At 41.4% G+C, this 14,668-nt stretch overlaps 1 protein-coding gene across 5 annotated transcripts in view; it reads right to left on the bottom strand.

Annotated features, from left to right (window-relative positions):
• The window catches only part of LOC133498860 (multiple epidermal growth factor-like domains protein 9), a 93,492-nt gene that overhangs the window by 30,836 nt on the left and 47,988 nt on the right, over nucleotides 1–14,668 (bottom strand). For all 5 annotated transcript variants that reach the window (XR_009794481.1, XR_009794480.1, XM_061816062.1 and 2 more), the window contains exon 4: nucleotides 6,565–6,714. Coding sequence is in view for 3 of the 5 variants with exons in the window: in XM_061816062.1 (XP_061672046.1) it covers nucleotides 6,565–6,714 (150 nt within the window). In the remaining 2 variants the exon portion in view is untranslated. The remainder of the gene's footprint in view (nucleotides 1–6,564; nucleotides 6,715–14,668) is intronic.

Genomic DNA, 14,668 nt, shown 5'->3' on the forward strand with positions numbered 1-14,668 from the left:
TGTGTGTGCTCACGCGCTTTGCTTGAGTTCATTATGGTAGTTGTGAGCACGCTTTGGTTGCATTTATTATGGTATTTATGTGCATGCTTTCCTTGTGTTTATTACAGTTGTTATGGGTATTGTGACAAAAAGCTCAGTGTCTGGGCATCTGTGTCAAAGTGTGCATGGGACTCAGCTGTGCTGCGAGAGAAGGGAGTTAACCCAGAGGAGGACAACCTCAGCCCGAAAATATCTCCCCTGCATCTCCCGACCATGGTCACGTTACCATTACAGGAAAGGCCAACAGTATTTTATTCAAAGCTGGCATGTGCACTGAATGAAAATAGCTTGAAGTTTCCTACTCGGATTGTGATCTTTGGGGAAAATAGTTTGTCAATTTTGCTCTTAAACAGGGTTAGGGTTAGGGTTAAAAAACTGAATGAGGTCAACGGTAAGATCCTACGTGGCAACTGTCACGCACATACACATTACACATTGAAAAAAAGCCTTTGACAACCTTTCAGTGGATGTGGAAAATACTGTCATCAAGACATATGGTTTTTTTCACCCTCGGTCAAAAGGAGTCCCTGAAGGAGTTCTATGAGTTCTTTGATGTTGACATCCATCATATCATGCGCCATGTGGTGACAAAATGACTGTCTATGTAATCACCTGCCTGTTGCAGAAATGGGTCCTGCTGAAATCTTATCAGCATTGGTGAAGAATGTCCAAGGCATTTGAAATGTCTGCTGGGGTTGACAGAAGATACTGTTGGAGTTGAGGAAGAGGCAGACGTTGTGGAAGTGCACCTCCTTTTCTGTAATAATGTCATGTCTCTGTTTGAAGAGGTTGTAAAAAAAAAAAAAAACGGAGAAGAACAGAAGAAGTTTATACCGGTACCAAACAAAATAAAAGCTCCGGCCTCTTTGGCCATCTGATGCTGATGCTGTCAGGCAGGAGTTTACAGTCTTTTTGAATCATGCCATCAGCTATCTCAAGAAGTGTTTTGACTTCTCAGAGCAAAACTGGCTCTACCACCTCCAACCCCTTGCTCTAACATCTGGGAAGATCTCTTTTGAAGATATTGAGAAGATCACTGAGCAGCTTCACCTGGGTCACAGGTGCAAATGAAATAATTGTCATTGTATTTATAAACCATGTTTTAATATTATTGAGAACTATAGACAAATACAGTTGATAGATTTTAAAAAACAATCACAAAACTTACTATATATACAGATTTTTCTTCCCATTAATTTAGCACAAAATGCCTTTTTTGCCACATATGACTTAGGTCATACAAGTTTTTATCTTGAATGCCAGGGTAAACATCTTTATGGATGAGCTATATCTTGAGTGTGTGACAAGAAAACAGCCTTCAAAAGAACCTCACTTCAGAGCCCGGGGAGAAGGAGAAATGGTAATCCAAGGGAACAGCAGAGAAGTGGATGCAAGGTCTTCAATCAGATGACCTCCCCAATATTCAGGCTGTTGTATTGTCCTCAGCATCCTATCTTCCAGTCGTTTTGTGAGAGAATTTTCTCTGTCATGAAGAATAAGTGGACTTATGTGCAGAACAAGTGTTCTACTGATTCGATGAAAAGTGAGTTCAATCTCACTCTAAATTAAGAAATGTTTTGGTCAGAGTTTCACAATCTGGCAGTGAAAAAGTTTGCACTTTACTTCCTGTACAAAATGTGTACGATGCTCTGCTTTGTTTTGTTTGGAGCTCTGAAGTTCAAAATGGAAAAAATAAGTACCTTAGGCTTACCACGAATGCAGGAAACCGTTATGGCTTCAGAGTATGTTTGCACTTTAGGTTTGCATAAATGTGTGTAAGTATCATGTTCTGCTTTAGATATTAACTAATAGTTTTAAATTAAGTGGGACATATTTTATTCTTGTAATTTTTTATTAAAATACATTGCTGATATTTTTGGTTTTCAATGTTTTTCCCACTCGAATATGCACCTTATCGAATCCAGGTTTGAGTCACATAATAATAAAAAGAAAAATCACTTTACACATACAAAAAAAAAGAGCTAAAAAAAACTTAGGACACCAATAAGGTACTGCTGTACTACTGTATCTTTATGCCAGATGCAATGAGACACACACCTTTGAAAAAGTAAAACTTTAATCTCAACAATCCATTTAATATTCTCTCAAAAGTCTTGGGAATCAGTCATATGTTTTTTTGCAAAAGTAAACCAAAACTTTATGTTCATTCTGGTTTGCAGTGGTTTTCACCTTAGAACTCTGCCATTGTTGCCATTTTCGCCCAATCTCTTCCTTATTGTTGTGTCATGAACACTGACCTTAACTGAGGCTTGGGATGCCTGGAGTTATTTAGAAGTTGTCCTGAGTTTCTTGTGGCCTCCCGAATGAGCCTTTGCTGTTCTTTTGGCTAATCTTTGTAGGCCGGCCGTTCCTGGAAAGGCTCACCCCTGTTCCATGTTTTCTTCATGTGAGATTAATGACTCTCCCTATGGTTCGCTGGAATAGAGCTCGTGCATGTGATGTCATCGTTTGCACAGCGCCATATTGCTGGTCAAACATAGCTTCACTGCAGTGCGGGAGTCGTTGAACCGGAGCAGATTTTTCAAATTGTCTGAGACCTGTTGTGCTGTTGGTTGTCACAATAGACAACACAGTTCTTCAAAGATATCATTCTATAGAATACCAGCTGAAAAGACCAGAAAAGATCGATGGGTTGCCAGTCATACAAAGCTGCTCGTAAGTCGCTGAACCGGAGCACATTTTTCCAAATGCCCGAGACCTATTGTGCTGTTGGTTGTCACAATACACGAGACAGTTCTTCAAAGAGATCATTCTATGGAATACCAGCTGAAAAGACGAGAAAAGATCGACAATGCGTATTTAAAAAAAAAAAAAAAAAAAAAGGTTTACAGAGGTAAGCGTGTGGCCGCAATACGCTTCCGTTTACGGAGGAGACGACTCCCTGTCCTAATTTTTATTCAAGTCATAGTTTATGAATGCTAGTTTGTGTAAAACCAGGGGGCATTTTTTTAAATATTGGTATTTGAATTGAAAAAAATCTAAGTTTAACAGATTCAGCAACTAAGTATTTATATCCGTCCAGACTTTTATAGGCTTTTGAACTTTTCTGTGTAAAGCCTGACGATTTACTCACCAGATACATGTGTACAGTATATCCAGTTGTCCAAGACAAGCGGAAGCAAATTAACAGTCCAATTTCTTATTGGCGAAAACATCGACTTCGGCATTAGATATGGGTGCTCTATGCCAAGTGTCTCTATTTTTCCACGTACTTTCATTTATTATCACCTTCTAAACGTTTAACGGTATTGGACAAAACTCTGGATGTCGTGCTATGAGACTATAAGATTGTTTCGTTTCAAGAGAATTAACTGTCAGCAATGCTTTGTTAGACCGGCAATATGGCAATATCACGTGATTTTATGACATAGGTGCACGAGCTCTATACGAAAGCCTTAGAAATGGCTTTTCTAACACTTTCCAACAGACTGATAGATGCCATTTGCCTTATTTCTCATCTGTTTAGGAACTTCTTTGGCTCGTATCATTTTGTTGTACCATTTTTCGATCCTTTGTCCAACTTGATTTTGTCGAGACAGATTCTGTTCAAGTGATTTCTTGTAGAACAGGTCTGTTAAAATAAACCAAAAATGTGAAAGCCATAATTCATGATTTCACAGGGGGGGGGGGGGGTAATTAATTTTTCACGCTGGCCCAAGTATCTTGGAATATTTTTTCCCCCTCAATCAATAAAAACACCATTTAAAAACTGCATTTAAACATTACTTCATTTGAGAGTTATGTTTGATTGAGAATCCTAAAGTCGGTAAAGATGCAAAAATATAAGAATTTGAAAAGGGGGCAATACTATTTCACAGCACCTTAGAAATTGTCTTTGGCCTATTCTTCAGCATCTTGAATGATCACAAGACAACGTTGTACTGCAGCATGGACATACGGCTCCTGCTGTTGTCATTTCAATGGCAGCTGACCTGCTAGATAATACAGTCCAAAGGAAAACATGAGCAGCACTGCACTGGGGTAAAAGACCTGCTGGACCCATAATCCTCACGTTTTCTGTTAATTTGGCAGATCACAAGTGCAGTAATTAAGTAGACACTGTCCAGCATACTATTCAGAAAAACACAAGTACAGGAAACATTAAAAATTGAGGCCAGTTTACAGCAGTAGGTGTAAATATAGTCATGCTTGAGTGATTTATTGTGTGTGACCCACATTCTGATATGGAACAGTGCTTAGCGTCACCTCTCTAAGTGTCACAATACAGCCCATCATTTATAACAACCAGGTTCATCCACATGTTTAGAAATCATTTAACCTACAACATCAAGCCATGATACTGTGTGTTCTAACATGTCATTGCCAAGACAACAATAACATAAACGTTCTGGGGTTGCTTTCTTTCGAAGCGCTGATGCTCAGTATCAATCTCATCCACAGCCACAATTTTGTCAACATGATAGCAGATCTAAGGACACAAAACCATGCCTTTTCTCTGATCATTTCCATCATTCTATAGTAATGCTGTATGAAAAAATAATGTGGCCCATTCCCCTAGTCCCTTACTGGCTGAGTGGCATTGAAATGGCCCAAGTGTCCTCATGGCGTCCCAGCTCAGCTCAGATCAGCCTGGTTCATGTCGCTTACCCTCCCTTTTACATTGTAGCACCTGGAGTATAGTAAAGTCCCCAGCAGGCAGAAACACAACAGGCGGAACCTATCTATATATGGCTGTTGACATGCAGGAAGAAGCCACCAGGACATGGTTGGCTGGAGATGAGTGCCGTGAAAAAAAAGGAAGGTACTAAGCTAAGCCAAACTAAGTCAAAGTTACTTTTGCAAACTTTTAAATACAAAAATATTTTTTGTAACTTCATTTTTTTAATAAAAAATAAAACAAAAAAATACAGTAACATTTGAAATCAATGACTTGTGTAACCCTTTATGTAGGATGCGATATTTGAGAAAGACAGAATGCAACACCATGCCACAAGACTTGTCGTGGTACAGAAAAGCTGTTTGCAATCCATGCGTCGATACACCCCAAAGTGCACACTACTTTCCCCTGAAGCTAAATGGCAATGTTTTTAAATGTAAAAATCTATGAGGAAAACTGCAGTGGACTAAGAGCTACACCCGGAACCATGTTTGGTCACCGGAACTGATGTTTCACATGGCCAATTAATTACAGAAGAGCACAATGTTGAGACAACTGAGCCAAAAATGACACCAAAGCATCAGTGATTTTTAAAACACAGTTAGATATGCAATGTACATGTAAAATCATATCAGGGAGCTGAATGGTAATTAGAAATGTTTGACCCAAAATGGTAATGGCAAACAGGCCAACGCTAACCATGATTACTTTTTTGCTTTTTGCATTTTGCTGTCTCAAATTCTGAAGATCAAATTCAAATCACACATTCAGTATCAACATTTGCAGTTTAAGCATGGAAGTCCATCCTACATAAATTAAAAATAAAATACAAGTTCACAGTAAAACAAATATATAATAATTGTATGTGCATGTGTATTTGTCTGTACAGGTTTCCCACATAGTATCTGTTCAATGTACTCCACAGTACGGCTGTTAAGGTCTGAGACAGAGAAGAAACAGCCAGGATGAACCAGAACTTTTATCACTTGAGAACTCTGGACCAAAAAATGTGGTCTTGTGTAGACTGATTCAACTGAAACCACAGGGTTACTTCCACATAACCAGTAGTTTATGACTTCAACATAAAACAAACATCACTTCAGTAGAATTGGTGTGCTTGGGGGTTTTCTCACAAATGTGTTAGAAGCTTGAAGACACTGGAGATGCGAGTTGATTTTTCCAAACAAATAGTAATTAGACCGGAAACTATTTTGGCAACAACAACTGTTGTGAATTAGATTATTTGTATTGTTGCAACTACAGTACATTTGTCCCACAAGATTTTAGTTTACTATACTGTATATAAGTGGGTGACCGCTAATCCATCAGAACCTGGCATAGAAAAAATATTTAGGTGCTGTGTAAAAATAGGGCAGATGAAGCCTAGGGCAGAAAGGTCACTCAATCTCAATGGATACAATTTTGCTCATGTACAAATTAAAGCAATTTGTCAAGAAGCACAAATATGATGCAATTTTCTCAAATTGTAACTAATTAACTAAGATGAATGTGTATGTTTAAGGATGTTTTGACAGCTGATGCTCGTAAAACGTGTTGAGTTGAGGGGTCTCCACAAAGGTTGCTGTCATGTTTGGGGCCCTGAGTTAAATCCTACTTTAAAAAGAATGGAAATTTGCAGTGGCAAAAAAGTACTGTGCTCTCTGAGTGCTTCCGAGTTACAATTTGACTCAGCCCAGAGGAACAAATTCGGAGACTTCAATTATCAATGAAATTTCACCACTAGAATAGGCTAAAAGCACATTAAATGACATGTACAATTAAAGGTAGAATGCAGACAATACCTGTATGAAAGAGCTTGCTTAGTAACTGTGACATGGATGCAATGAGGATAAAATGTGTATGTCTGTACGAGGTCAGGGACTCACCAGTGTGACAGTTGCCAGTGGAGGAAGAGTTGGAGCAGGGACATGGGACACAGGCTTCATTCAAGGGAGTACTATGGCCACGGTAATGATCTGGCTTGCACTCCTCGCAATTAGACCCCTGGGTATTGCCTTCACAGTTCAGACATACACCTGAAGAAAAACAGTTTCACTCACATGGGGAGAACATGACAAAAATATATTTTGAACACTAGAATAAACACCACTGGTGACTGGTTTGCTGCAAACTTGAATGTCTGATGTTGAATCTGGGGCAACAAAGGAAAGGAAAGAAGCACACATTTTATTGCAGTGATATAATCGCGACAATTCATAGCCACGTCTACGGTAGAGGAAGAATGTTCTCGTTATCTGAAACCCAGTATTCATACTTTATATAAATCCACTGGTTTAACCCAAATTAATCTTAAAGTGAAAAGCAAGGATCAAAGGAGGCATGGTCTGGTCCCCGGTTCGAACTCAGATGTGAAAAGACCCACTTTGGCCCCACCTCCAGGGATAGAAAAGGGCCAATGCCTCGTTTGGCTCACTCTCTTGCAACGCTCTTTTGGAACACGTGCTCTTCCTCGCCAGTGCTCTGCCTTTTCGGGTCTGTTGAGATCTACTCGTATGTCTCACAATTAAAGCTAGATGGTCACACCCTCACAGAGGTGACACAAACATGTGAAAAAGCAGCCTCAACGGCCAACCATGCCTGCCCATAATCGAAGCAGACAGAAACGGGCACCACAAGCCTGCTTTGACCCTCCTAAGAGCAGCTGTTCCTCGGACTGAACCTGAACGTTTGACCTGCCTGCCTCAACCTTGAATTGCAAGTGCAGCCTTGCAGCCTACTAAAAGTACAGATTGGTACATATTGGGGTTAAACAACCAAGAACAGTGAATCCTACTATGCAGCTGGTCATCCCACGCTCACTGACTCCCTCCTTACCTTTTCCTTTCCCCACCACTCAGCTTCCCAAACTGAGGTTTATCTGTCTTTGTTTGTGTTGTACATCGTCTTATCTTGTTTGTTGTTGTAGATTCACCTGTTAGTTCTCATTAAAACTATAAAGTTCATTACGTGCATCCTCATTTTTAATTTGAGTAAGAAGAATTGACAAGCCGCTGTAACGTACAATGAAAATTGATTTATTATAGCAAACTTTCAAGGTATGAGACTGATCAGCAATTTAAAAAGAATAAGGTTTCACGTAATTTCCCCATGTGTTATGTACAGAAAATAAATGGACATGGTGCCCCAAAAATTAAAAACTATCTTAACAATGCATAATCTAAATATTATTTCAAACCGGTGCACGTGCAAATTAATTATATTCGATTGAATTTGGTAATCTTTATACACCACTTACGGAAGATGGCGCCGTATGCGTCCACAGAGGCTGCTCTCTGTCTTTGACAAGTTGTTTTTGTGTTTTTCAACATATACAGTGAAGAAAATAAGTATAGTGGTGCCTTGGTTCTCGAACACAATCCGTTCCAGAAGGCTGGTTGAAAACCAAAACGTTCGAAAACCAAAGCAGGGTTTCCCATTACAATGAATGGAAAATGAAATAATGCGTTCCAACCCTAAAAAAAGTTTTTTAAGCATTTTTTTTAGTTTCTCCTGATAATAAACTGCATAGTAGAAGTACATGTATCGTTGAAATATTTCATATAATTAAATTATTTAAGTTTTTTTTTTTTTGCTCAAAATGTATGCTTTAGCCTAGTAGACTATGCTAGGCTGTGAGTGCATTGCCGTATCTGTAGCGACTCTGCCCCCAGCCTTGTAAACCTTTTCTTATGAACAAAAGTGCAGAATAACTTTAAACAAGCAATAATGAAGGGGGAAAAAATAATTGTTGATTCGCACAGAAAGTACATAATGGACAAAAAAATAACTTGTAACTAGAGGTAAGGTTAAGGGAACAAAAGAAAAAAGCAATGCAAAACAATAGTTTGAAATGTCTTCGGTGGGGGTGACTCGCCCCATTTTCACAAACAACGAATCTAATGTTTGTTTCTGCCATCTTTTAAGCACTTTTCTGAAGTGCCTCATAACAACATCATTAAAAATTTAGCAATGCTCTGCAACATTCACTTTGATTCGGGTGATGAAGCTCTAAAAAATTATGGATGTCGTTTCATTTAGCACAGATAGCTTTAATATCGCCAATTGAGACATCCTTCCTGCCTTCAGCCTCATCAGACGACATCTCCTCCCTTCCTCGCCAACTAACTGCTGCTCGTTCACGAAAATAAGAAGCAACTTTTCGACTTCCTCCAAAACCTGTGGCCTCTGCTTGGTCAACACGGTTGCTCCTTCAGCAACATCACTTGCTTTGAGGGCATCCTTGTGTTTCAGAATGGTGTTGATCGTTGATTTCACCATGCCATACTTCTTCGATAACTCAGAAACACGCACATCAGATTCGTACTTGGCTATGAAATCCTTCTTGAAGTAAACAGTTCTATGCACCACTTTCCTTTTATCAGAACCAGCAGTTCCACTTGCCTTCTTTAGAGCCATGATCGGGGGTTAATATTGCTCAATTTGAAGAAAAACAATCACTAGAGTACTGGGAAACGTCCGTGAGCAGAGGAGTATGTGAGTCAAGCGCGCGGTCACGCGCGTTACGTCTCTTCCGTTTTTTTTCGGTGGTGCGTTTGAAAGCACAATAACAAATCGTCGTGGGTCAGTTGGTCAGGGTGTTTGAATACTGATTTTCGGTCGAATACCAATCTCAAAATCTCGAAATTTTCGTTCGAAAACCGGTTTGGACGAAAACCACGACGTTCGAAAACCGAGGTGCCACTGTATTTGAACACCATGCTATATTGATAGTTCTCCCACTTAGAAATCATGGAGGGGTCTGAAATTTTCATGGTAGGTGCATGTCCACGGTGAGAGATATAATCTAAAAAGAAAAATCCAGAAATCACAATGTATGATTTTTTTAACGATTTATTTGTGTGATACAGCTGCAAATAGTATTTGAACACCTGTCTATCAGCTAGAATTCTGACCTTCAAAGACCCGTTAGTCCTCCTTTGAAAGTCCACCTCCACTCCATGTATTATCCTGAATCAGATGCATCTGTGTGAGGTTGTTAGCTGCATAGAGGCACCTGTCCACCCCAATTCAATCAGTAAGACTCAAATTTGTAACATGGCCAAGACCAAAGAGCTGTCCAAAGACACCAGAGACAAAATTGTACAACTCCACATGGCTGAAAGGGCTACAGAGAACTTGCCAAGTAGCTTGGGGAAAAAAGGTCCACTGTTGAAACAATCACTAGAAAATGGAAGAAGGTAAACATGACGGTCAATTTCAATCGGCGTGGAGCCCCATGCAAGATATCACCTTTTGGGGTCTCAATGATCCTTAGAAAGGTGAGGAATCAGCCCAGGACTACAACACAGGATTTGGTCAATGACCTGAAAAGAGCTGCCACCACCGTTTCCAAGGTGACTGTTGGTAATACACTATGAGGTCATGGTTTGAAATCATTCATGGCACGGAAGGTTCCCTGCTTAAATCAGCACATGTCAAGGCCCATCTTAAGTTTGCCAATGACCATTTGGATAATGCAGAGGAGTCATGGGAGAATGTTTTGTGGTCAAATGAGACCAAATGGACCTTTTTGGTCATAATTCCACTCACCATGTTTGGAGAAAGATGAATGATGAGTTCCACCCCAAGAACACCATCCCTACTGTGAAGCATGGGGGTGGTAGCATCATGCTTTGGTGGTGTTTTTCTGCACACGGGACATGACGACTGAACTGTATTAAGGACAGGATGACCGTGGCCTATATATTGTGACATTTTGGGGAACAACCTCTTTCCCTGAAGATGGCTGGGTCTCTCAACATGACAATGACCCGAAGCACATAGCCAGGAAAACCAAGGAGTGGCTCCGTAAGAAGCATATCAAGATTCACATAGCTCAATAACAAGGACAGATGTGGACTGTCGAAACAAAACAATAATGGATTCTCCAGAAGTTCTCCCTGGAATTTACTTGACGCAAAGCCCAAAGATATAGGACACCTAAAAAGGAAGACAAAACAATAAAGCAGATTAGCGAGGAATCCGACTGGCTTGCATAGCGGGCTGCCTCAACTCCTGAGTGGGGAGCCGTGGAAGACTTCCTCGAGGCTCAGTCAATTGAACAAATAATTGAGCAAAGTGTGTACTGCACTTTCTGTGAGTTTCATTGACAATTTCTGCACTTTTGGGGAGCTTTACAAACCACACTATTTCTATCTTAATAGACAAGGAATTAAGTTTTGAGCTGCCAATGTTTTTTTTTTTTTTACCGAGTACAATATTCACACCCCTGTAAAGAAAATGTTTACAAAAATCAAGGACGAAAGGATGAAGTTGTTCCCAAACAATCAGAGGAACAAGAGACAAGGCGAGACAAGGTCCAGACAGACTCATTTGTGTCATCTAAAAATCAGAGGAGGAAATGACAAATGGAATATCCCAGCACTTGAAATCTCCCACACCTCTTCCTGCCCCATTGGAGCCATCCAAGCCTCAACCAAAGAATTTGTAGTAGATGTTAACTTCCCCTCTCCTAGCCGGAAAGCAATCTTAGGTCTGATGAAGACTAGTGTCAATGTTGGTTTCCAGCCCATACCACGCCAAGATCTTCCTCCCTTTCCCCCTCGCCTGAAACCACCATCCACAAAGATGCGAAACACCCCCCTCCACCCACGAATACTCTTATTTGTAAATCTGACTGACATTTGCCGCGTCTTTCCCAGAATAAATCAGAGCCCTATGGAGATCAGGCATTTTTTCATCCCTTTGTCTCCAGTAATGTGAGACTAGCTCTTTATAATATTAGGTCACTGGGTAACAAATCAATGCTGATCAATGGTAACATTACAACCTATAATCTGGACTTTTTGTTACTACATGAATAGTGGGTAACAGAAAGTAGCTATAATAGCATTTTAAATGAGGCAACAACAGCAAATTTTTATTTTAATTAATTTGATGAACAGGGAAAAACGGTGTTGGTATTGCTGCTATTTTCAAATCATTATTTCAATGTAAAGAAATTACATTGGGTGACTTTAGCTCTTTTGAATATCTGTTTTTTAGTTGAAGGGGACCCAAATGTTGATATTTTAATAATTTATAGATCTCCAAGATATAATAGAAAATGTATACAGGATTTTTCAGAACTGCTGTCAGATATTTGTACTGAGTAGCGCTATTTTGTCACAACAGGGGACTTGAACATTCATGCTGACAATAACATGGAAAAAACATCCAAAGAACTTTCTGCCATACCAGACACGTTTGACCTCTCTCAACATATTAAGAGTCCAACTCACAATCAAGGTCACATCTTAGATCTGGTCAGCAATACTATCAATTGACATTAATGATGTGGCTTTTTCCGACTATTTTTGTGTATTATTTGAATTAGAGATTCTTCCAAAAGTGCAGACAACCTCTATCTCTATGAAGAAAAGGCACATACGTAAATGAGAGGACTGCCACTATGTGTATGGAGACTGTGGCTGTGCCACAGACTGAGAATGCAGAGACAGTTGCTGAACTTTTGGACTTTTTCACCTCGAAAATCTCATATTACATGAATGCAGTCACCCCTGTTAAAACTAAGACCATCCTCAAAAAGCCCAGCAAAGGATGTACTTCTTGCGGCTTCTGAGAAAGCATGGCATGTCACAACAGCTGCTGAGACAGTTCTACACAGCTGTCATCCAATAAGTACAGTGTACCTCCATCACAGTCTCCTTTGGGGCTACCACAAAAAAGGACAAACTCCGACTCCAACGGAAAATCAAAACTGGGGAATGGATTATCGGCACCACTCTTCCCACTATTGAAGACTTGCAGGCAACTCAAAATAGGTCCAGAGTAGGCAGGATCCTTTTGGACTCACCACATCCATCCACCACCAGCTCTACCAGCTCCTTCCATTGGGAAAGCGCTAGCAATCATTGCAAGTGAAAACTATCAGGCATTTGACCATTTTTTCCCTCTGGCAATTAACATTCTCTATCAGCGAAACTACTATTTTCTGCCTTGTGCCATTGTTGAGGCACATCCTCATATCCTGCTGGTCCAATCAGTATTAGTATAAGTAATGTATTTTGTAGACTACTGCACGATTCGTCACTTTAAACTGCTCCCTTTGTACACTTGTCATTGCACTGGTCTTTCACGGGAATCATAAACGGGTAAAGGTACTCTGTACAAGTTTAAAACAATGTGGGACGTTGACATACTCCTAAAATGGAGAAGGCTTTACATCTTGCACATCTGTGACTCTTATAAGGAATAGTTCCTATAAACAGAAATGACTTGTTCTTTGTTCTGAAGGTCGTACATCACCCGGGCATGGCCAAGACGTGGTTGATGGTTGAACAGCGCTTTTGGTGGCCGGACATAAATAAAAGACGTATGAGAATATGTCAATGCGTGCCCAGGTAATGCTGCCAACAAACCCTCATGGTGCGGCCCGCGGGAAAGCTTCATCCGCTCCCCGTTCCTCGACGTACATGGTCCCACATCTCCCTAGATTTCGTGACCGGTCTTCCACCTTCACAAGGTCACACCGCCGTGCATTCAGTAATGGATTGCTTCTCAAAAATGGTTCACTTCATCCCGCTGCCGAAAATCCCCTCCGCCAAGCAGACCGCTGAGCTTCTTTTGGACAAAGTGTTCCGGTACCACGGCTTACCTACCAACGTGGTGTTGGACAGGGGAACCCAGTTCGTTTTACGATTTTGGAGGGAGTTTTGCTCATTGATCGGGGCCACGGCGTGTCTATCCTTGGGTCATCACCCAGAGTCCAATGGCCAGACCGAACGGGTCAATCAGGACATGGAAACTGGTCTCCATTGCCGGGCATCCACTGACCCCGCCTCATGGAGTCAGCAGCTCGGCTGGGTGGAATACTGGGATGTCGCCTTTCCATGTGGTGCATGGCTACCCTCACTCTCTTCCCCTCTCCAGACACTGACTCACTAGTTCCGTCGGCATTGGATGTGTTAAGGCGCTGTAAGCAGACCTGGGAGTGAGCCAGGTGATCAACCCAGTTGCAATATCATTGAAACTTCCAAGATCGATGTGGGTCCACTCTACCTTTCATGTCAGTCTGGTCAAGTCAGCTCAGTCGTCTCCGCTGGTTCCGCCTGCCACGCACCCCCCCACCCCCCCGCATGGTTTATGGGGGTCTTGTCTACACTGTGCGCCAGCTCCTGTCGTCTCGCCGTCGGGGAAGGGGTATCCAGGAGACTTTCATGCCTCTTCCCCGAGGCACCTGGCCCGTCCTGAACCGGCCGTTAATGTGGGGGTACTGTCATGGCCCTGCCGGTTCCTGTCCTGGCCGTACCAGTCCAGAGGTGGCACGCACCTGCCGCAACTGGCGGAGGCGCACACCTGCACCTCGTCTCAAGTAATTACGTCCCAGTTATATGTACGGTCTGGCCTTTGCCAGATCGTTGCTTCATGCCTCGTTCCCGCACTCTAGTAATCCCGTTCCTGATCTCCCGTGTACCGACTCCTGCCTGCCCACTGACCTTATTGCACTATACGCTGTTTTTAATTTTTATATATTTTGTTGTCATTTTTGTTTTTTCCCCGTTTTGAAAGTTTTATCTCTGTATTCAAATGGTTTTACCACATTGAGTTACCTTGTGTATGAAATGCCCGAAATGAACAAATTTGCTTTGCTTTACATATAAGGTGAAGAAATGGGTTCAACCAGGTTGGAACAGCTGGCGGAAGGTATCTGGTGTGTTATGTGACAGAAGAGTCTCTGCTAGGATGAAGGGCAAAGTTTATAAAACAGTGGTGAGGCCGGCCAAGATGTACGGATTAGAGACGCTGGCACTGAAGAGACGATAGGAAGCAGAACTGGAGGTGGCAGAAATGAAGATGTTGAGGTTCTTGCTCGGAGAGAGCAGGTTGGATAGGATTAGAAATGAGCCAATTGGAGGGACAGCCAAAGATGATGTTTTGGAGCCAAGGGTTGAAAGAGCAGACTTCGATAGTTTGGACATGTCCAGAGGCGAGAGAGTGAGTATATTTGTAGAAGGGTGCCGAGGATGG

Source organism: Syngnathoides biaculeatus, chromosome 4 (genome assembly GCF_019802595.1).
Source record: "Syngnathoides biaculeatus isolate LvHL_M chromosome 4, ASM1980259v1, whole genome shotgun sequence".
Lineage (NCBI taxonomy): Eukaryota > Metazoa > Chordata > Actinopteri > Syngnathiformes > Syngnathidae > Syngnathoides > Syngnathoides biaculeatus.